Source organism: Ochotona curzoniae, unplaced genomic scaffold (assembly GCF_017591425.1).
Source record: "Ochotona curzoniae isolate NIBS_2020 unplaced genomic scaffold, NIBS_Ocur_1.0 contig_4797, whole genome shotgun sequence".
Lineage (NCBI taxonomy): Eukaryota > Metazoa > Chordata > Mammalia > Lagomorpha > Ochotonidae > Ochotona > Ochotona curzoniae.
The window spans coordinates 2,171,621-2,196,369 of record NW_024466390.1 but is presented as its reverse complement, the minus strand read 5'-3'; the positions used below and the strand labels follow the sequence as shown (position 1 = coordinate 2,196,369).

The 24,749-nt window shown below is 40.6% G+C and overlaps 1 protein-coding gene across 1 annotated transcript in view; it reads left to right on the top strand.

Annotated features, from left to right (window-relative positions):
• Positions 1 to 24,749, top strand: part of MYO3A (myosin IIIA) — a 158,265-nt gene that overhangs the window by 49,535 nt on the left and 83,981 nt on the right. Inside the window, exons 9-12 of the mRNA XM_040988058.1 lie at positions 14,407 to 14,506; positions 15,653 to 15,769; positions 18,251 to 18,355; positions 18,461 to 18,544. Coding sequence (XP_040843992.1) covers positions 14,407 to 14,506; positions 15,653 to 15,769; positions 18,251 to 18,355; positions 18,461 to 18,544 — 406 coding nt within the window. The remainder of the gene's footprint in view (positions 1 to 14,406; positions 14,507 to 15,652; positions 15,770 to 18,250; positions 18,356 to 18,460; positions 18,545 to 24,749) is intronic.

Genomic DNA, 24,749 nt, shown 5'->3' with positions numbered 1-24,749 from the left:
GGGTCTTTCTCCTCCAGGCCTCTACTGACCATATCTGGTTCTGCACTTGGAGTCAGCCCTGTGGTTTCTCACCCAATGTGTCTGACAGGTTAGGCCTCCTGTAACACTCATCTTCTTGTAGAAAACATCTCTTTTTCATTTTATTTTTAAATATTTAAAGAAAGTTTTTCTTTCCATGAGTGAAAGCGGAGTTATGGGCATTGACCTCCACACCCTCTTGACCACGAATCTGAGACCCAAGGCAAAGGAAAGGGTTGATTTTCTTGTCCTCGGCATTCAGTCACCTCACTTTGAGATGGACTGTGGCAAAAGAGCAGAAACTCAGCTATATTTTTCGCAGCACACTGGATAGAGTCACTTTCTTGAAGATTGTACTATTTGACTTGTCACAGTTCATGCTATTGGTAGAATTGAACTAAAATATGACTGTCCTAAGTCAACATGGCTAACTCAAAGCTCACATTGTTCTGTGCATGACACCATCCTTCAGAGTTGACGTGAGGTGCATCCTTCAAGAGATCATTTTTCAAGAATTAATACTCATCTGTACAGAAATCTTTCTTTTTTGAAAAGAGAGATTTATTTAAAAAGCAAAGTGATGGAGAGGGGGTGAGACAAAGAGACTCAAATATTTTCTTTTACCCATTCATTCACTACCCAAATGGCTACAACAGCTGGGCCTAGAACAGGTGAAGGCCAGGAGCCAGGAATTCTGTCCCAAGGACCCAAGTCACTGAGCTGTCATCTAGTGTCTTCCCAGGCACATTAGCAAGAAGCTGCTTCAGAGGTAAAGATACCGGGATACTAACCTGTATGTTGATCTTGGATGCCACTGTCACCAGCAGAGGCCCAACACACTGCACCACAGTGCCAGCCTCTGAAGAAAACTGTGTTAAGCTGAGAACTTTAAAGTCTTCATGCTGATGGTGGGAGGAAAGGAGGAGGAGGATGCTACTGGGAGGTACTGTGGAATGAGTGTAAGAACTTTCTTAATACCAATTAAAACCTGGAAATCATGCAGCTTAAACCTACTCCACTGTGCAGAGGAGTGAAGATGTGTGTACAGCATCTGTCTCCTTCAAAGATACACACTCCTGGAATCCCCAGAAAGATGCTTTTTTTTTAAAGATTTTATTTTATTTTTCTTGGAAAGTCAAATATACAGAGAGGAGGAGAGACAGAGAAGAAGCACTTCTGTCCATGGATTCACTCCCCAAGTGGCCACAACAGCTGGAGCTGAGCCACTCCAAAGCCAGAAGCCTCTTCTTGGTCTCCCACACAGGTGCAGGGTCCCAAGGCTTTGGGTCATCCTTGACTGCTTTCCCAGGCCAAAAGCAGAGAGCTGGATGGGAAGTGGAGCTGCCAGGATTAGAACTGGAGACCATATGTGCAAAGCAAGGACTTTAGCTGCTACGCTACTGCGCCAGACCCAGAACGATGCATTTTTACAGAAGTTAAAATCGACTATATAGGAGTACAGGCAGTAGAAACTTGAATTAGGAACTGTTTTTTTAAGTTTCCCTTTTTGAATCTGACATTTTAAAATATTCAATTATCCAGTTTCATGAAAATAGATACAAGCCATTTGTAATTGAAACGTACGGCTCAGCGTTCTTGACTAGAGCGGCTCAGGCCGACTTGAAAAGAAAAGCAGTTGAGTGAAAAATAGAAGATGGCTCAGGAAACAGAGAGACAGGCAGAGGGCCAAGCTTGGGCCTGAAGCAAAGGGAGCCAGGATTGCCCGTGTCCACCATGAGGGCAGGCAGTTCAGAGATGGCCCTGATGCCCATCCACCTGCCCCCAATGTTTCCCAAAGCACCACAGGGTTCTTGGATGCCACGGGCAACTCAAAGTAGGTGCAAACTAACTCGGAGTTTTGTGTCACACCTGAAGATTCTCGGTCCCCACCTGAGCCACCTGATCCTGCATGATCAGTTTCCATATCCTTACTGTTGGGCAAGCCCCACAATGAGAAACGCCTGCTCCCATCTCCTTCCAGTTCTGGTGAGAGGCAGAGAGCTCCCTGCACAATTGGCCTGGAATTTGTTCCCACGTGGAAGGGTCTGGTGAGCTGCTGAAGCAGTGGCTGAAAGTCCAAAAAAGGGAAAGTTCAACCCATTGTCTATTTGAATGAGAACAAATTTCAAATCAAAGTTTCTTTTGTTAAAAGCTGTATTGTAGGCATGTTACCATTTCCAACTTCTTTGTGTTTCTATACAAAGCAAACTAGCTTTAATATTTTACTTGACCTCAATATGTTAATGATGGTCAACTTTGTTGTGCATCAATTGTTGCATAATTTCACATCATTTTATAGAGGAAATGGGGTTTGGAATGGCTTTTTCGATTGGATTGTAAGAATTTGGGGACACAAAGATGGTTGTTTCTCAGACTCCAAATCCTGGCTGTTTGTGGCTCTGTTGAAATCAGTGCTTCTGTCCCAGAATATATAGCCAGAACATAAGGCAATTTTAGACACATCTCAAAGGATTCACAAATGAAAGACAAACTAAAGTATTGTGCAGCCCATTCAGTGTGGAAAGCGCCTGCTTCAAACTGCCCATTCTTAGGTGATAGAAATGTGCTCAAATAGGACTTTGTTTGACAAAGCAGAATAAGGAAAAGAAGGAAGCAGGAAAATCAATAGGAAGTAATTATAGGGTTCTTTCAATGGAACACAATGCAAGACTTTCTCATGCTTTCTATTTTCTGTGCAAGATAATTTTCCTCTAATGGTTGTGACTCCATCATGGTGAAAATTACTCACACTTTGGAACACTTCTCCCCTTTCCTGAACACAGGCAACTTTGAAGTTGCGACCCCCATCTGCTTTAATGACAGCCATCTGGGAAGTTCCTCGCTCTGCCTGAATGCTTTAAAAAAAAAAAACTTCAAAGTTAACCCTTTCTGCTGTAATTTGGATGTGATTTGGGTCTTGACCTCATGCTAACATTAAAATCATAGAGTAATGATAAAAGCGTTAGAACTTAGAGGTTGGAAGATGTGGGTCTGCTCTAAAGGGAGGCTGCTTGGATCCTGTACATGTACTCTCTAAGAAGAGCTCTCATGAAAGAGCTGTCAGAAAACCCAAATTGCACCTAGCCTCTCTCTCTCACACACACACACACACACGAGAGAGAGAGAGAGTAAGAAAGAGAGGGAGAAGAGAGAGAGACTCCACATACACATAGCCATTGCTATACACCAACCTTACCAGTCACTAAACTAAGGGGGGGATCTCCTAATCTTGGACTTGAACTTCCAAAACCCTTTTCATCATAAAGTTCCTTGCCTTAAGTAATTCATTCTAGAACAAATTCTGAGCCATTTAATCTCCCAAAAAGACATTATGCTGCTCCATCCAAGATTATTTGTTTCTCCTCTTATTAACGACACCACTACTCATCCCATTGTCTCCTGGAAAGCTAGAGATTATCTTGACATATCCCTCCACCCTTTTCATTTTTCATCCAAAGCAAGACTAAATTTCTTAACTCCTCACTCAATGCTATATTAATAGCAATATAATCCTCACTATCATAGGAATTATGGGTTTAGATGAAAATCATATTGAGATCATTGCGAAAAAGTTTTAGATAATAATTCTACATAGACCCATGCTCAGGACCTTACATTTCAGTGAAAGGAATGAACATGTAAATAATCATTATACAAAGTAAGGAGTCTAAGTCCTATGAAAGAGATAAAAAGAGTGTGTGTTGAGAGTAGAGAGGAATTAGAAAGTATTTCCATTAGGTGACCCGTGTGCCAGGCTTTGAATCGGGTTCTGACAGATAAATTGGACTCATGTGAGCAAAAGTCTTCCTGTAATCCAGCCTGCTGCCCTGTGCTTGGATCCCCGCAGACTGCAGCCGGGATTTTAGATGCAGTGACCTGTTACCATGATTATCTTTTCTTCATATTTCTTCCTGAACTTTAAGCTGTTATGTTTTCTCCTTTTTTGGAAGTAGCAAATATTAGTCGCTGGTATGTATAATTCTCGTCTGTCTCTAAGCATCCTTGGCTGGGATTCATCTTTCTGCCATCTATCAGTGCAAACCTTGGTGGGACCCAGGCTTCGTTACAGACACCTGAATCCCAGCCACTGGCTTGGGCCACCAGAGTAGCAGCCCGGCCTTCCACAGCAACCCAGCCAAGCCAGGGATGCAGGTAGGATTTTTTTTTCCTTATTTTTTTTTTTTACATCAATTAGTGTTAATCAGTCCCGATGGCTCTGCAAAGTGAGGTGAGAAGTGCAGGTATCTCAACTTCACACGCAGTAAGCACCGTTTGCATGGAACAAGGTAGCCAGGAGTGTTGCTTCTGCTCAGACAGGAGTCCATCATGAGTCCAGAAAAATGTCAATTAGTGAACAATATGGCTGCTTGCTAACAACAGAGCTAGGAGCTGGCCCCAAAAGAATGAAAAAGGAGCCACCATTTCCGTAAAGATAATTTGCATATTGATACAGGCTGGTAGAGAACTGTGAGTGTTGAAAGGCTGCTAAATTCACCTTGAGCAAGGGGTAGGTCTAATAAAGTGTGATGGTCAAGGCAAGTTGGTAACATGGGGTAAAGAATCTATTGAGATGTACTTGTTTCTAGGCTTTTGTGGGTTTTTAAAAAAACTTATTTGTGTATGTGTGAGTATGTACATGTGTTTATATTCTAAGCAAGATTTTATTGTAGAAGATTACAATTTATTCTAGGGGAAGAAGGGAATATTAGTAGTGCCAGAAATGGGGCGTTGAAGGGGGACTGCTCACCTACCCGAAGTCGGGGTTCTATCACATGACAAGAGTTGAGGCAAGGAAATCAAATTTATTCACAACTGTGGCAACCAGAGGAGAGGGTGGTCAACCCTATCATGAAGACGCTCGCCAATTCTCAGGTTAGCAGGAGAGTGGTAGAAGGGAGCAGAAAGCACAGGTAAAGGGGGCAGGGAACAGGGTGTCTAAGACCAGGACCAGCTGCATGTTGATCTCCAGCCAGGCAGTAGGAAGCTGGTTGGAACCACAGTATCACCATGGCTTTTTTGGTTTGTGTTCATAAATTGAATCACCAGGACTCACTGACCAAAGCCAGCCAGCTTTCTCAAGTCCAATTTCTAGAATCTTGCAGCAAGCAAACACACACACACACACACACACACACACACACACACACACATCTGGTAAGTTATATGTCAGTCCGATTCGTGACCAAGTCAACTTTAATTTTTTCAAGCAAATTGCAAGCGTTTGAGCACAGCTATGCTAGAAGGAAATGTTTTCTGAAGGCACGTGCTGGTAGCTGCATCTGTCCCTAATGCAGAGCTCAGGGAACGGGGGCTTGGGGTTGAGGGGGAGACAGAGGAAGTATAGTAAGGACCCCCTGAGACCATGATCCTTGGGAAATGTTTCCTTATGCCTCTCCTCACCATTCCCTCTTCCAGAAAAAAAAAAAAAAACGGTTTCCAAAATAAGAGCTCAATAGACTGAAAGGATGGTCTCCAAGAATCTGGAGAGGAATAAGGAATCAAGTGCTCCCTGGAGATCACCATGAGCACTTCTGCTGCTAAGTGCTCTGAGGGGATCCAAATGCACAAGGAGAGGCCGTAGCTGGTGAGCAAGAAAAAAAAAAGCTGAAAGGAATTTCAAGACCCCCGCCTCCACAGGTGCTGCTTAAGGGAACACTGAAATGTTAGGTCATTTCTTTAATGCACTGCTATTTGGGTTTATGTAACTAAGTAGTAAATGCTCAATGGTCAAGGAATCTTGTCTCATGTTTTTCTAAAGATAGGATTTTTTAAAAGATTTGTTTGTTTTTATTGGGAAAGCAGATTTACAGAGAAAGAGAGAAAGATCTTTTGTCCACTGGTTCACTCTCCAAGTGACCATAACAGCCAGAACTAAACCTGTCCAAAGCTAGGATCCAAGAGCTGCTTCTGGGTCTCCCATGTGGATGCATGCCATAATCCAGGAGTTGGATGGCAAGCGCAGTAGTAGTGACAGGAACCAGTACCTATACAGGATCCCAGTACGTGCCAAGCAGGGATTTATGCTACTGAGCCATCATGCAGGGCCCTGATTTTTTCTTTCCTTTTTTTTTTTTAATTAAAGGAGTGCTCTGAGGAAACAACTAACTAACTAACAGTGGCCATCAAATTGATAGCACCCCTGACATGCTAGAAGCATTCGGAAACTAGATATCTAGGTTATGTTGACTTGGGTGTTCGTGATTAACCTAGTGGTGATGATTCCTGCCATCAAGATGGGAAATCTGTGTTGAGTTTCTGCCTGCAAGATCTAGCCCTGTCCCAGCGATGGCAGGCATTTGAATATAAGCCATCAGATATGACTCCTCACTCTGTTTCAATTATTTTTAATTAATTTTTTATTACAAGGACAACACACACTCTAAAGAATTATCAAGATCCTAATTGTATATTGTAAATGCTACAGGAAATATCACAAGGATTGTCTATTTATCTACTTCCTTTCAAATTAGCAATTGCCTAGATTTGATTGATCCTATGTGTGCTCTTGTTGCCATAAGAAAACGCCCAACTGAGTAAAATTACAGTCACTACTGACTTGCACGGTGTCCCCTGGGAAGCAGCACACTGAACAAGGACACTTTCCCCCTATTGTTTTTGCAAGGAAACAAGACGTAGGAACTGAATAAGAGCATAGAGGAACTGTGTTTCCTGAGTGCTATCACATTTTTAATCCTCCACATCGTTGTTCTCTCATGTCAGATGCTTTCGTGAAAGAATTTATTGCTAGTACATTATGGGGAAAAGTCATGCTTTAGAGTAGATAAAATTTTTAACCACTTTTTAGACAGGGGAGATTTATTTTTAAGGATAATAGCCAAGGTTTAAGACAGAGCCGGTAAGTCTTTCAGTCTTTGAGTGGAATTCAAAATGGCATCCCCTTATGCCATGTGTGTTATCTCAGCCTGTTCAGCTGCCCTCATCATATTTGCTTTCTCACTTATTTTTTATCATCTGTGCAAAAGAGAGGGGGCTGACTACATTTAATAAAATTTGGGACTGGAAAGTTTCTATTTACTTTGAAGTTAAATACTCTACATGTATGCAAATACAGCTGGGTTTTTTTTTTCTCGTGAAAAATCTAAGATCATAATTTCCCATATATTTTTTAAAAATAAAAAGAATAATTGCATACTCAATCATGTCAAATACAGTCTTGGAAACAGAAAATTCAAATAGAAGTGACTTTGAAATGCCCATGAAAAATAAGTATTATGAATAAACTATGCATAGATTTTAAAATTTTAGTATAAAGAACTTATCTTTTAATTTCATTTTCACAAATGTTTCCAAGTCCCTTTATACTGTTATTTTATAGTTAATTCTTATGTAGATTCACATGTACCCCATCTTCTCCTAAAAACACCATATATGTGATATGTGAACAAATGGACTTCAAAACATCTGTAGAAAAAAGGAAATGAAAGGTAAAAATAAAATATATAAACTTTGTTTTTCAACAAAAGCTCCATCAAGTTCAAGACATTTTTGTAAGCAATAATGCCAACCACTTAATCCATCCCCAAATAACCGAGACACCTGGGCTTTTAGCCATGTCCTTGCAGTCACTTTCCCACTGCAAAATGAAGAAAGAGATGTGCCCTTGACAAAAAGCTTTTTGTAAAATTGCCTGTATGTTACAAGAGGAAGGAAGAGGAGTATTGTCCTGATGGAGAAGGGCTCTCTAGTGATGCTTTCCTGGGAGTTTTTCTGAGAAAACTTTCACTCATTTGCTTGAATGCTCTCATGATAAGCAGAATTGTTGTTCTTTTTTTAGTGTTGCTTTTTATTGGAAAGAAAGATTTACAAAAAGAAGGAAAGAGATTTTTCCATCCACCAGTTAACTCCTCAAATGTTCGCAACAGCCAGAGCTGAGCTGATCTGAAGCCAAGAACCAGGAGATTCTTCTGGGTCTCCCACACAGGTGCAGGGTTGCAAGGACTTGGGCCATCTTGTACTTCTTTCCCAGGCCATAAGCAGAAAGCTGGATGGGAAGTGGAACAGCAAGACTAGAACCAGCACCCATATGGGATGCTGGTGCTTGCAGGGAGCTGGATTAGCCAATGAGCCATCCCTTTGGTGCCAGATTTATTGTTCTTTAGCCCGACAGGAAGTCAACAAGCAAAATGCTTTGCACATCCCCCCCAAACCTATTGCTGTGGTATTTGCTCTTGATCTGTCTGCCATTACCAGCTCTTAGTAGCCATTGTGCTGGTTGTGTGTTGTCTTCAGGCTTGGCCTGGTCAAGCTGTGTCTCATCTTATTTTACGGGTAGCTGGCAATAAGCCTCAAGATCTTGATCCCACTTGCATAAAATTCCCATGAAAATCAATGTTCTTGTGTTTGCAGCTGATCTACAGCTTGGGTACCAGTGTGAGAATTGTGTAAGCTGAACCCATGGAAGCATTTATGGTGTTGGTGATTGTTTCTGCTCCTCCTCAACAGTGTGCTTCAGTTAGGCCATGAACAAGATGAATGCTTGCCTCACAATTTGATGTGGATGGTCTACCACTACCCATCATTCTTACAGCAAATAAGCTACTAATTTGGGGGAGGGGAACATTTGGCCTATAATCTTTTCATAAAGTAGCAATGATTCTGCCCTTCTTCCTTCAAGCCTCACCATAAATTTGGAATTTGTTCTTCTCCCAATTTTAACAGCATTAGGGGCTGTTTTTAAACTGATGTTTTCTGCTTAATGCCTAAAATTAGACACTGTTCAGACATGCTATAGCAAATTGGCATGAGTTTGTATAGTTACAAAAATATTACATCCACAAGTATTTTACATAATATGCATTTTTCCATGAATGACTTGAAGAGTTGGTATCTGCTGCTAGGGGTTGCTCCAGGATCACCATGAGATCAAAGATCCACAGATGTTCAAATCCCTTAGCATCAAATGCTGCAATACAATCTTCTTATATATTTTCATTATCTCTAGCTCAGTTAAAATACAAAATAGAAATGCCACGTAAATTTAGACTTTTACTGTATTGTTTAGGAAATAATGACAAGCAAAAGATCAATATAGTTCAATTTTTCAAAGGTTCTATTTGTTTTTATTACTACTGAGAAGACAGTAAATATTTTTTCTTATGAAATTTGTATTTTAACTTTCTTAAAATAAGCAATGTGTTATTTTGACCCATGGAATAAGACAGATGTAATAAAAACAGTCGCCCACTCTCCAGGGGCCCATTTCCTCATATGATTTGTGGAAAAGGCATTATATCATGGCATCTATTATTATTATTATTATTATTATTATTATTATTATTATTATTAGCATCAGTTTTACAGGTTTGTGGGTACTGGGCTTCCTCTCTTTTTTCCCTTTTCCTTCCTCCCTCCTTTCCCCTCCCCATTGCCCCATGTGTTTTACAATAATACCGCCCTTCAGCTGTGGTATCGACTTCAACATTCTACTCTTGACATGTAAGTATTAGCAGTGGTAGAGTCTAGTCTTCATCTTTACAAAAAGATTCTACTTAGAGACACTCTCTTCTGGGCTGCTTTCCCCTATCTTTAAGCTGCAAATAAAGAGAAGAAAGGTACTGAGAATTCACAGCAAATAGAGAATAACCACCAATTGCTTTTGCAAAGACAGTTTCATTGCCAGTTTCATTTCATCACCTACAAAAACAGGTCACCCTATTAGAATTCCCAAGTCCTGATTCTAGATTCTCACTAATGCAGACCCTGCAGGCAACAGTGCTGGTTCAAGCTGTTAAGTTCCCACCACAGATCTGACTGACTGGGGTTAGGCTACTGGTTCCTGACCTTGGCCCCTTGCTTTTGCAGGGATATGGGGATTGAACTAGCCAATAGGGTATCTCTCTTTCTGTTCTTTCCTCCCTTCCTCTCTTTCTCCCTCTTTGCTTTCCTCTTTGTATCTCTGTTTTTCAATCCCTTTATCTGTAACTCAGTCATTTAAATGAATATATAAATAACTTGTTTAAATGTGATCATAACCATCTTATAAAGCACAGAGTACCATTCAGGAATATGTATGATACACACACACATAGAAGACATCGATATTTACATCTATACCTATATAGAGTATAGATATAAATATAGATAGATATAATCTCCCTGGATTTCATTGATTTTGTATGTTTCAGAATCTACACAGAAAATTGTAGAGAAATCACTATTACAGATATTTCTAGTTAACTCAAGAGCTTAGATACACAGCTGACTTGGGAGAGATTTCCGTTGGTTTCCATGCATCATTCCTACAACCTGATCCTTCCTTCTAATGTTGCTGCAACTTTTTATGACTACATACCTAAGTCTGTAGTCCAGGAAAATAAAAAAGCATATATTTAAAGAAATACATACGAAAGAGGAAGGATTTTATAAGTGAAGATTTTAGTTAAAGCGTGAGTGAAAGGGTTGTTGCTGTAGAACAGTGAGTGAGTTAAGACACTCTGCTCTGGTGCTGGTAGCCCAGAGCCAAGTGCCAGTTTGAGTCCTAACCACTGCACTTCCAATTCAGTTTGCTGCTCATGTGCCTGAAAAGGTGTCAGAAGATGAATCAAGGAGTTTGGTCCTTGGATCCATTTAGGAGGGCCTATAAAACTTTCTTTCAGCACTTCAGTTGCTTATAACTAGAATAGAAAACATAGGAAGAGATTTCCTCTGGTCTCACGGCCAAGGAACATTCAGTAAAATGAAAGGTTTCACTTCTTTGTCCAAGAAATGCATTCCACTCATCCACTATTTGTGGGACTCTAATATAGAAGTATGAAGTGTATCAGTCAGCAAATAAAGTATTTTCAGAAATGGGACAAAAATCTTGCTTTCCTGGAGCTGACAAGCCTGTAGGAAAGTGAAGACCATGCATGTACATATAATAAATAAGAAGTGGTGAATGCTAAAGAAAAATAGAGCAAGTCAGGAAGAACTGAGGGCTCTGTTAAATGCTAAAAATGGCAGACAGAACTTCTCACTTCCATCTGACTGTGACTGACATTACATGTGTATCTGAACATCACCTGACACCCCATCAATTAATATATTTTTTGTTAAAGATTTATTTATTTTTCCTGGAAAGCCAGATATACAGAGAGGAGGAGAGGCAGAGAGGAAGATCTTCTGTCTGATGGTTCACACCCCAAGTGACCACAACAGCCAGAGCTGAGCTGATCCGAAGCCAGAAGCCAGGAATTTCTTCCGGATCTCCCACACAGGTTTAGGGTCCCAAAGCTTTGAGCCATCCTTGACTGCTTTCCCAGGCCACAAGCAGGGAGCTGGATGGGAAGCAGGGTTGCTGGGATTAGTGCCCATACAGCATTCCGGCATGTGCAAGGAGAGGACTTTAGCTGCTAGGCTACTGCAATTGGTACAATTAGTACTAATTGCCCCAATTAGTACAATTTTTATGTGTCTGATAAAAAAAAAGAAAAAGAAAGTTTTCAGTGGTTGTCCACTCAACCCTCACCATCCAGGGAGCTACTTTAGCCTTGTGACATTGGTCGTGTGGGAGAGATGAGTCAGTACAGAGCCTTCCAGTGCTCTGGGTGCTAGAGGCACTGCCAGAAGACAGAGTTGGGGTGGAGGAGGGAAACAGCAGGGTGGACTGGGATTGGATTCTACAGTCCTTACTTTGAGTGACACACAGAGAGGGACTGATCAGAGACCTGACATTTCTGATATTAAAGAAATCTCAGTGATTGCCATAAACCAGGTAAGAATCATGTTGACTTAAAAACATCAGTTAAGAACAGTGAGAAGGAACAGCCAGTGATGTAGGCAAGAGAGAAGAACCAGTAGGATGCCGCTGTCCCGCAGCGACGGACTTGGTGCACGGAGCCGATAATAACACGCGTGGACCCTGACTGATGGTCAAAACCGAAGTTTATTAGGGGCATCAGACTTTATACTCTGAAAGTCCGTATTGGGTAGGGGAGGAAGTATCGAGCTCATAAACAAAACCATCAACTGTTTTCGCACTCTAGATTGGAATTCCTTTAGTCTTTACATCGCGCTAGGTGTTCTCATTTACATGCTGTTTACTCGACTCATGGGAACTATCTCCCAACAGGTATGCAAGAGATAGCCATTTGGTTGTTTCCATGCAAATACTGCCCAATGAACTGTAAACCTGTGCTCGCTGGCCTTCCAGGCTCACAATGTCCTCCTACAGTAGGAGACATGAACTTTGGTCAGTGAGGGGGAACGGCAGCTGATGAGAAAAGCGGCAGTTCGCCTTAGCAGATGGAACAGATGAATAATAGACTTGACTTTCCAAGCAACGAGAAACTGTTGTTTCTGAGTACCAGTGGCTCTTCACAGTCCTTCCCCTTTCCACCAGTGGATTAATTCAGAGGCTTAAAAGTATGCACCCAAATGAACACTGACATTACAATTCTGTGCAAAATAAAAGGGGTAACTGGAAAAGTCTAAACAAACCCTGTGCATCGCAGCAACTTCTCAAGCCATCACATTTAATCAAGATCTTCACACTATTTTTAAAACTTCCTGCAACGTTTCCCTTTGAAAAGAAATTTTATTATGCTTGAAATTGATTTTATAAATTTGACATTTTGGACTTTTAAAATATGGCTTATGTTATATTCCTGCTGAATTTCACTGAATTGTAATTCTTTAAAATTACCATATCATGACCATCAAATGACTTGGTACCACCTCAGACCAAAAACAAACAAACAAACAAAGGAAACATAACAAATTCAAATCTTGATGACTCACCAGTTGGCAACAGATCAAATCACACATGACAATTTAGAGGGACTGATGCCATGGTTTAGCAAGCTAATCCACCATCTGTGGTACCAGCATTCCATAGGTACTAGTTTGAGTCCCAGCTACTCTACTTCCTATTCAGCTCCCTGCTTATGCCCTGGGAAATCAGTAAAGGATGGCTTAAGTGCTTGTGACCCTGAACCCATGTAGGAGACCTGGAAGAAGCTCCTGGTTCCTAGTTTCAGACCAGCCTAGCTCTGAATGTTGCAGCAGCTTTTTGTGGTGTGAATCAGCAAATTGAAAGATTCTCTCTCTCTCTCTCTCTCTCTCTGTCTTTCTCTGTGTAACTCTGCCTTTCCAATAAAAATAAGTAAAATTTTTTTAAAAAGAACTTAGAGAAAGCTTTAAGACAACTAAAAGATAATTCTTGATAGCAAGTAGGGGCTTTTTTGATTACCCAGGAAGTAAGTTTCACATGTTGGAATTTTTCCAATGGGGAGGGAGAATTCAAACAAAAAAGCCAAAATCAATTTAGGGCATTTTCTGTAAATGACACTGAATTAAGTAAATAACATCTTGAGAGTTTTGCAGTCTCACGGGATTCTTTCAGCCACATGTGTCTAAACCTTACCTCTACTAGGACCAATAAGTTCTCAACAACAAAAAACAATCCAGTCTACGGCCATACCACCCTGAACGTGCCTGATCTCATTTGATCTCGGAAGCAAAAAACAATCCACTTAAAAACTGTGCAAGGTATTGGACAGACACTTCTCAGGAGGCAAAATACAGATAGCCAATAAATCAACTAAATAGCGTTCAGTAGCACAAGACATCAGGGAAATGCAAACGAAACCATGAGGTATCATTTCACCCTAAGTTACAATGGCCATGATCAAAAAGAGTAGAAATAGTAAATGGTGGTGACACTAAGATGACAAAGGAACCCTTATACACTATTGATAAGAGTGCAAATCAGCATATGGAAGAGATCCTAGCACTGATATATTCATACAAGCACTATTTGTAACAGCCAAGGTATTGAATCAACATAGATACCCACTGACAGATGAATGGGTGAGCAAATGGTGATATTTATATGCAATGCAATATTGTTCAGCCATAAAAAGGAATGAGATCTTGACATCTGCAGAAAAGTAAATGGAACTGATCATTAATTTATTTTATGTGAATAATGCAGACCTAGAGAGACAGATGATGTGTATTCTGTCTTTTGTATAGGAATTTTAAAAACATTCAGTCTGAATTTAGACCGGTGAAAGGTGAGAGAACAGAAAGAATTTGACTAATGAATATCAAAGTGCAGCTGAAAGTAACAAGCTCTTGGATTCTTGTAGCATAGTTGCTCATAATGGTTCATATATGTGAATTATAAATCACAGTGCTCCATACTTTAAAAGAACAGAAACAAGGAACTTTTAGGCTCCAAATGCAAAGAAAAGATAAAGGGTGGCAAGACTGGCTCATTCGTTTACTTGGTCTGTACTTAACATGTGTTAATAGTACATTCCGTCCCATAAAGACACATGACTGTTAGACACTAAGCAACAATTTCAAAGAATCACTTCTAAGAAAAATACATGGTTCATTAAAAAAGAAACAAGTCCTTGAATTAGAAATGGGTTTTCTCCACAGACACGAACGGATTCACACCAAGAAAGGAAACTTCAACAGGTCCTTAATTTCCAATCTTAAGGATGTAGATGATTTAGCAACCCTAGAAGTTTTGGATGAGGTAAGAATTCAGTTTGATTGAACTAATACATTATAGATTTAAAATATATATATGTCAGTTTTGTGGGCAGGTGTTCTCTGAATAATATGTGGAAGTTTCATCTTTCTCACATCTTTTTCAAGACAAAATGTCAAGTGTTGTGGTGGTTGTTGTTGTTGTGACTCAAACCGTGGAGGAGTGAAGTCCCCCAGACATGAGTTGTGAAGTCATTGATTACCCTTTTAATTCCTCCTGGTGGTCTCACAGGTGTGATTCACTGTGTTCAAAATGTGCAGCTTCCTGTGTCTTCTGCCCTGTTTTCCTCTCCTGTTCCAGCTCTCGGTGCAGTACCCAGGCGTATGAGTCTTCTTCCCAGTATTACAAAGGCTCAGCTCCCTCACAGATCACCTGCTATAGCTGTGAATTCTGTTTGCAGTTCCTTATTCCGACTTCCCTAGATATCCTTCAAGCATCTCTTCTGAAGATGGAAATCCAAGCCAGTAAATTACAATCTCAACTTTCTTTCCCCCTTTTCCCTTTTTATCACTGATAATCAGATAATAAGAGAAATAAATAGCTTATTTCTAATAAATGATGAAGACTTCTCTCCTTCCTGATAAATACCTTTTTATTTTTCAACACTTCTGATACATGCCTGAGGCAGCAAATAGAGATGTGTTGTGAATAGAAGTAGTCGTTTGGGTGAGATTAGCATTAATTCAACAACTCCAGGACTTCCTCAAAATCCTGTCTGCCAAAATCATCCCACGTTCTGGAGTCTAACAGTACCTGCAACTCGAAAGTCACCGACACCACTTTGAATCCTGAAATACGAGATTTTCCAATGATGTAAATTTCTAGTCTTATGGATTGTAAGTTGCACTGGTCACAATAGCTACCAGTACTATAAATCAGAAAGCACTAGGTTGGTTTCTTTCTATGGCCTTTCTTTTGTGCAAATGCCATTCTTCTGTGAGTCTCAAAGCCAGAGAAAAGACCCATCCAGTAAACAGGGCCCTAGATCTGATGCTACATTTCTTCCTCATCATTTGCCTGTTTCTTCCAAATGCTTGGTTCAGATTCCAGATGTTTGATTGTTCCTTGTATACTTTCCAACCTGTCGTTGACCATCCTTGGTGAAGAGAAAAGTGATGTGTTTTGTTTCAGAATACCATATCAGAGCAACTGGAGAAGTGTTATTCCAGAGATCAGATCTACGTCTATGTGGGCGACATCCTCATTGCCCTGAATCCCTTCCAGAATCTGGGTCTTTATTCCACAAAGGTATGTGGTGTGGCTGGTGTTCTCTCACTTCGTACCCATCCTTCTACTAGCCAATGCCTAGTTTGAATCAACACCAATTAAAAAAAATGGGTCCAGTACCTTGGATGCACTGCTTTGTAATTGCTTTTAAAACTTACAGAGAAGAAAACCAGAAAATTAAGTCAGTATGGGTATAGTGTATGATCTCCCTTTTTCTGAAAATATCTATCAGAATGTTAATACATCCAACCACTGGTAACTGTTCTGTGCTGTTTGTGAAGTCACTAAGCCAGTGACTAAAACAGCATGAACTTTACATCTGGCCAAAATGATATACTTATCATGTCTCCTCCTGAAGCAAGTGAGAGCAGATCACAGGATAATCACATTGTGTGTGTGTTTGCACAAACATTCTAATGCCTATAAATTTTGCTATGATGAACTTAAATAGTCTCTGACATATTGATCAGCTTCACTGATATCACATACTGTGTATTATGGGTACTTAATTCCCAATTATTCAATCCCCAATGGTTTAAATATAGTATCATCTTCTGCAATTAAACTAGACTGTTTCTCATTATCAGTTAGCTGCTTCCTCTCCTAGCTGTGTACCCTAGAAAATCGCTTAATACTGTGCCTAATGGTTACTTAAATTTTCATTCATTTTATTGGTTTAGAAAGCAGAGGGAGAAAGAGAAATGTAGATGGATGGTTGGTTCCTTCCCCCGACATTCCCTCTACAGTTGATGCTAGGCTGAGCTGAAACCAGGAGTCAGAGAGTCAATCCAGGTTCCCCGTGTGAGTGGCAGAGACTCAGCTACTGGAACCATCACTGCTGCCTTCCAAGCAAGCACCTTAGAGAGGCTGGAATCAGCAGTCAAGTCAGGAATCAAATCCAGGCACTCTGGTTTTAGATATGGGGACTTCACATGGCTAATTAATCCCTGCACCAAGTGTCTGCTCCCAATAGCAGAAATAGGATAAGAGAGAGTACAGAAACAGGATAGAGAATACAGAAACAGAATAGAGAAACAGGATAAGAGAGAAATACATCCCTTATACATACATAAGAGAAATACATAAGAGAGATGTATTTCTCTCTTATCCTGTACCACCTGAAAATTTACAAGTAGAATGGTAAATCTGTCAGGCTTGACCTAAGCTTCAGAAAAGCTGGGCATTCATGTCATTCTGCTGCCAATTAATTGTGTGACGGTAAGCAAATTCATTGAGTGAATGCTAGGCGGAAGTGAAAGGAAAGAAATTGCAGACACATTTCTGACAGGATATCCTGTAGTAGTTAACAAAATGATACCTGATTATCTTATTTGTGAAATAATCCTGAAAAAAAAAAGAATGGCATTTTCAGTGTTAAATACTATGTTTAACTTGTAGGCAGAATCTTTTAAATTTCACTGCAGGACTGATGTAGTATCATTTTATGTCATATCATAATTCTGGGCTATTTTACAACAAGCTTTGTTTTCCATACTCTTGCATGATTTGTGCACATATATAATTATATGTATGTGTGTGGCATGTATGTAATAATATTTTGGTGATATGAAATGTCATTTTTATTTATGTTTTGCCTTAAACACTGGAACTACACCTATAAATAAATCTAGGGTTTAGATGAAAATCTACTAATGATACCTACTTGGGTGGATGTAGGGAAAGTGGTACCCTACTCCACTGCTGGTAGGAGTGTAGGCTAGTGCAGCCACTATAAAGTCAATATGGAGAGTGCTCAGAGAACTGTAAATTGATCTACCTTATGACCCAGTTATCCCGTATATCCAAATGAAGTGAATGAGAAAGCAACATGCAGCCCTATATTTGTAACAGTATATCCACAATAGTGAAGACATGGAAACAATCCAGATGCCCCTTAAAAGAGAAATGGATGCAGAAATTGTGACACATCTACTCCATGAAATACTACACAACCATTAAAATGAATGAAATCCTACCATGTGCAACAAAATGGTCCCAAGTGGAGGCCATTATGACCAGAGAAATAAGCCCAAACCAAAAGAACAAATCTTAATGTTCTCTCTGATATAAGGCAACCTTCATGCAAAACACAAAATAGATAGGTGAACAAGTACATACAAATATTCTCATAGGTAATCTATATAATGGAGACTAGCATAGGAGGAAGTGAAAATGCATTGCAGTATGCATCTCTACTCCCAAATAAAAAGAAGAATCCCAGTGAAGCAGTTAAATATACCTTGACAATATGATGCTAGATTTTCTACCATGGCCTGTACCTACAATGGCATGATGCACTATAAGAGCAGAATGTTAAACTGGTACTAAAGGACTATTATGCTCTAATAATATGGGAGGGGAAATGGGCAGAGAAGGGGTGGAAAAGGGACAAATCCTGATATCTACAAAGCTGTACAATGGAAAATAATTTAAAATTTTTGAAAACAAAAAATAATTTAAAAACAAAAGCCCCTTGCCACAAATACTCTCTTTACCCTTTAGCATTCCAGACTCTACATTGGTGCTAAGAGAACTGCGAATCCTCCCCACATCTTTGCAATGGCTGACTTAGGATACCAGTCTATGGTAACATACAATTCAGACCAGGTAAGAATAGTCTCACCATTTTAGAAACTCGTCCCTTAGTTTCTTGTCTGCTGGCTGAATTTGGGAGGGTAGCATCTTCTAACATCTCCTTTTCTCAATGGGCAGTGCATCGTTATCTCTGGAGAAAGTGGTGCTGGGAAGACTGAAAGTGCTCATCTGTTAGTGCAGCAGCTGACAGTACTTGGAAAGGTATCATTTATCTTTTCCCTGTCCTGACAGAAAGGCATGTTCTATATATACACATAGATATGTTTAAATTTTTACCATAGCTGAGTAGATTACTGTTCACTGGTTCCCACATTTAATAATGCACTGACATTATAAAACACATTGTAATCCAGATCAGTTGAATAATGTGCCTCCCAGTGGTATTCAGCTGGAGAACTTTTCCCTGGATATTTGCAGGAAAACCAAAAAATCAAAATAATGCATTAATAGCAGGAAGTTAGGGTAGTGTTGTGGCACATCAAGTTAAACCACCGCTTGCGATGCCAACATTTCATATGAGCACGATTCGGAGTCCTGGCTGCTTCCATTCTGATTAAGCTTCCTGCTAACGGGCTTTGGAAAGCAGCAGAAAATGGCTCAAGTGCTTGAGTCCCTCCCTTGTGGGAAACACAGATGGAACTCTGGGCTTCAGACTTTGCATAAACCAGCCGTGTCAATTGTGGCCAACTAGGACATGAACCAGCAGATAGAAGATCTCTCTCTCTCTCTGAGTGTGTGTGTGTGTGTAGCAGGGGGAGGGGGAAGGGAGTTGTGTAATGCTGCCTTTCAACTAAATATGTGATCTTTTGAAAAAGACAAGGAATTGGTACAACACGATATAAAGGGAAACTAGTTAACAAGAGATTGTTTTTGATTTATGCACAAAACAAAACAGAAGGCATCATTTCCAAATCATTCATAACCATACAAATTTGGCTAGAGTAAGTCCAACACATTGTGGTCTTGCATTTTGCTTTACATTGTTCCAATAGGAGTTGGTGTTTTGGCTATGACCACTATGACATGACATGAAATGGAAGTTTGAAACATTAACCCAAGCATGTTGGAAACTGGATGGTAGAATCGGGCTGAACTATGTTTGCAAAATAGGTAGCAAAGTTTGGATGTGATGGTGGCCAGAACCCTCCAAATAACCAAGAGCTGAATCTGTGATATCAAAAATTGAGGGTTTTGTTGTTTTTGTTTTATTTTGTTTTGTTTTGTTTGTAATCCAGAGCAGAAAAGAAACTTGTTTAATTGAAGACTCAACCAAAGAATTGCCCCCTGAAAGGACATTGTTCAGTTGACCCTCATGTCCTTTGAGAGCTTATAGTCTAATAAGCAGCACAGAAAACTCATACTCTGATTCCAGCTTCACTCATCTTGTGAGACAAGGCTCCATAAATCTGATTTTCTTTGTTTAAATCCAGTACATTCACTGGATGCTTTCTTTAAATTCTCCTATTCTGATGTTAGCAGATTAAAGGAGAGTCCATATACAAGGATCAATTGTAGGGCCAGCATTGTGGCGCAGTGGGCTAAGTTGCTAAACGCAATGCCCACACCCCATATCTGGGCACTGGTTGTAGATTCAACTGTTCTATTTCTGATCCAGCTTCCTGATAATGTGCCTGAGAAAGCAGCAAAGGATGGCCCAAGTGCTTGGGCCCCTGCCACCCATGTGTGATGCTTGGGTGGAATTCCAGGCTCCTGGCTTCAGCCTGGGCTAGTTCCTGGCCATTGCAGCCACTGGATGAATGAGCCAGCAGATCAAAGATCTCTCTTTGTCTTTCCCTTTCTTTGTTGCTCTGCTTTTCTATTAATAATAATAAAATACGGGTCCCGGCGGCGTGGCCTAGCGGCTAGGGTCCTTACCTTGAACGCACCGGGATCCCATACGGGCGCCGGTTCTAATCCCGGCAGCTCCACTTCCCATCCAGTTCCCTGCTTCTGGCCTGGGAAAGCGGTCCAGGATGGCCCAAGGCCTTGGGGCTCTGCACCCGTGTGGGAGACCCAGAAGTGGTTCCTGGTTCCCGGCTTCGGATCGCAGTACCGGCCGTTGCGACTCACCTGGGGAGTGAACCATCAGACAGAAGATCTTCCTCTCTCTCTCCTCCTCTCTGTATATCTGACTTTCCAATGAAAATAGATAAATCTTTAAAAATAAATATAATAATATAAATAATAATAATAATAATAATAAACTACATTTATCTATTATATATGAGAGTACTTCAAAAAAGTTCCAGGAATGGAATTACAAATAAATTTATTCTGGTGCAGAAATGTTTTTTCATGTTATTTTATTTCAAAAGCAAAGTGACCAAGCCGGGGGGGGAGTGGGAGGGAAGAGAAGAAAGATCGTCTATCTACTGATTCATTTCTCCAAATACTGAGATTGACCCAGACAGAAGCCAGGAGCCAGAACTCCCTCCAGATTTCCCACCTGGGTGGCAGGAAACCAAATAGTTGGGCCATGCTCTGATTCTTTCCCAGATACAATAACAGGGAGCTAATCTGCTTCCAATCAGAGCAGCCAGACTCAAACCAGCCCTCCAATCTGGTATGCCAGTGTTGTAAACAGCAGCCTAACCCACTGTGCCACAATGCAGGCCTAGGACAGAAACATTTTCAAATCCATTTGTGTGAGGAGTTTTCAGTAAATTCATGAAAAATCCATGCTGTAAAAAATATGCATGGACATCAAAATGTTTTCCTTATACGTAAGCATATTTTTTAATTCCATTTCCATGAACATTTTGAAATCCCAAAATATCATTGTTTACAACAGCCCCAAAAACAAACTATGTAGCTCTAAATCCTATTAATTAATCAGTATTATTAAGAGATCAACCCTTCATAACTTCAATTATTAATCAATTCCACTGCAATAAAAAGTCTAGCTGCTATGGAAGTTAACAGGTTGAATCAGCCGTAGTCATGGGAAAGCGAAGGAACCAGAAAAAGCCGTGAAATTTTTTTAAAAAGGAAAGTTAGAGGATTCACACGACGTGACTTTGAGAACTGTTATAAAGCTGCAGTCTTCAGAACAGTTTGTGATTAGAGAATGAATGCTATATGAATAGGACAGAATAGAGAGTCTGCACATACATTGTCTATTGATCTTTTGACAAAGGGGCAACTTCAAATAATAAAAAGACAAGCAGAATAATTTTTAAAAATCAGATATTAATTAAAGTGGACAAAAATGTAAACCATCAGTTCACAAGAGATAATTACATATAGATTGTAAACAAAAAAAAAAATGAAAAGGTAGCTATTAGACACAGTTGATTAATGCACTGCTTACAGTGTCACATGTTGGACCAAAGTTTCGAGACCCAACTGTACTCTTTCTGACCCAACCTGTTGTTGATGTGCCCAAGAGATGGGCAGATAGTTGCCCAATGCTTGGATCTCTTCTATCCATGTAGAAAACCCAACTGTAGTTCTGGCACCTGACTTTGGTATGGCAGGTACCCTACAGGGTGTCCACTTCTAGCCCCTGGCCTTCAAAAAGTTGCTTATCCACTTGTGTACCAAGTGCCTGCATCAGTTCCCTGAATTTCTCCCACTTGGGCAGCTTAAGTAGGCTCCAGGGTGGTCTGGGCATCAGCCTGGGTCAATCAGGGACTATAGTTGCGCCAGTGGTGTAGGAGGCATCAGAGTGGACCACAGCCTGCTGAGTTCCCATAAGCTGATGACTCCAGCATCAGACCCTGCCCTCCCATAGAAAGAGCAAATGAAGACTCTTAACAATAAATTTGTCCCCTGACATTAAATGGAGTTCAACTCCTGGAGCAGCAGACCTACATGGGTCTTCATTGGAGAAATGCAAACCAAAACTACAATTAAACACCATTTCATGCTATTAAATTGTCAAAAATAAGGGAAAAAAATCTGACAATAGTAAGTGCTGACTAGGATGTGGCACATAGGTTACAGTAAGAATGCAAAGTGATATAGTCCCTTTGGAATACAGTTTGCATACCTCATATTGAGGTAAATTACATTTTCCATACAACCCAGTCATAACTTACAGGCATTTACCCAAAGGAAATGGGGTTTTTTAAAAAGATTTATTTTATTTTTATTGGAAAGTCAGATATACAGAGAGGAGGAGAGACAGAGAGGAAGATCTTCTGTCCGATGATACTCCCCAAGTGAACGCAACGGCCAATGCTATGCCGATCCGAAGCCAGGATCCAGGAACTTCTTCCAGGTATCCCACAAGGGTGCAGAGTCCCAAAGCCCTGGGCTGTCCTCGACTGCCTTCCCAGGCCACAAGCAGGGAGCTGGAAGGGAAGTGGAGCTGCCGGGATTAGAACCGGGGCTCATATGGCGTGTTCAAGGCGAGGAGAGGACTTTAGCCGCTAGGCCACTCCACCAGGCCCTAGAAAAATGCTTTTATCAGCTTCATTCATGCACTTCAGAAAGTACAAAAAAACTAGTAGATGAATTAACTATCTATAGTACATCCACTCAAACATCAGCATAGTGGACCATCACTCAGTAATAAACAGGGTCAAATGTTGATACAAGCAATGAGGCTTGGTTGCTTTTCAAATCAAAATGCTAAGGCAGAGTGACCAGAGTCATAAGACTAATGTACTGTACGATTCCATTTGTCTGCCATTCATGTGGAATAAAAAACATAGGAGCAGAAGGTAAGTGATTGTTAAGAACTGGGAGTGAGGAGCACAGAAAGGGGTGGCTACAAAGTCATCCCCTGACCTCTGGTCAACTGCAGGATTGGCTTCATATGTAGACTGAAGTGGGGTGTACATTACTGTTATATTTTTGTAAAAACTCAGGACTGTGTCAACAAAAAATGTACTACTCCATATGAGTCCAACATTAATTTTTTAAAAAGGCAAATTAGGGGTAGAGATTAATTTTCTAGGGAAGGCCCTTAAAATAAGACAAGTATTCTGTTTTGTTTGTTTTTTCACTAAGCCAACTTCCCCTGTGTCATTTTTATTATGCTCTGTTACTAGAGTGTTAACATTTTTGACAGCCCTGTGATTATAGGACTCCCGTGTCTTGCAATAGCCATGAAGACAGGCACAGAGCAACTCTTTCTTTAACAGGGCGAAGCCACCTAATGTGACACAATTGCTTCCTTGAGAATGATTCATTTGAGTGGGAAGAATTCCAAGTTCCTGTTAAAGTCAGTCGAGTGTGTGGGTGTGCAATAGAAATCAGCTTTGCCAGGTGGATTGATGGTGGCCTGCAAAAAGAGCAGGCGGCTGATGTTCCCAGTGAATCTGGTACCCCACCCTATGCCAATCAGTTCTCCCCTCTCCTAACTGGAGCATCTGTGTCCTTCTGAAAGGCTTGAAGGATGGTGAGCTAAGACGTAATGCTGGGAAGAGGGGTGGTAAGGCACAGCGCTGGGTCCTCGCACCTGGGTCAATTTCCTCAGGGCCTCCCATAAGGGCCTTTACTCTTCTGCCTTCACCTGTGGGCTGACAGAGGTCTCCCCACCAGATGGATCCACTGTGATGGCTGCTGCATGATGCCAACAGATTTGTCCATCACATCCTTTTTATCTTGTCCCAGGCTTAAAATGTGCTGCAGTACAACTTAGGGGAAATATGTATGAATATAAGGACATAAGATATCCTTATTAAGTCTTACATTGCTTTTTACTCATCTCCTTGAGAGTTACCAAATGCAAAGAAAAAAAATGAATCTTTTGTGGATAGAATTTACCTTTGGAATATGCCATTCTTAAAATCTTACTCAAGAGGTCAGTATCCTTTAGTGCAAGTGGATAGAGGTATTATCTCACCTTTTTCCATGACTGTAAGATTAGCCCCAAACATATTTACATATATGATTTGAATATAATTGAATATGTGAAATACATATGTAAAATGTTTTAGATATTTATATACATATATGTATATAATCTGAAAGGTAGACAAAGAATAAAATCTTCCATCTCCCTAAATGTGTACAACACCTGGAGCCGGGCTTGCCCAAAACAGGAAGCCAGGAACTCCATGCAGGTCTCCATGGTGGGTGGCAGGGACCCAACCACTTCAGCCATCCCCCACTGCCTCCCAAGGTACACATTAGCAGGAAGCTAGAATTGAGAACAGAGTTTGGACTCAAACCTAGGCACTGTGGTAGGGGATGTAGCTGTCCCAAGGTGGCATCTTAATTCCTGTGCCGAATGCCTCCAACTTTTCAAAAGAGACTACAATTTAGGTCCATATTGTCACTCTCTACTCCCAGTTGTTCATTCATTTTCTAATGTTGCAACAGCTGAGACCAGGCCAGACCAAAGCTGGGAGCTGAGCGCTCAGTCAAGGTCTCCAGGGCCCCAACTACGTGAGCCATCACCATGGCCTCACAGAATGCACACTGGGGGCGAGCTGCGAAGCTAATCTGAAACCTA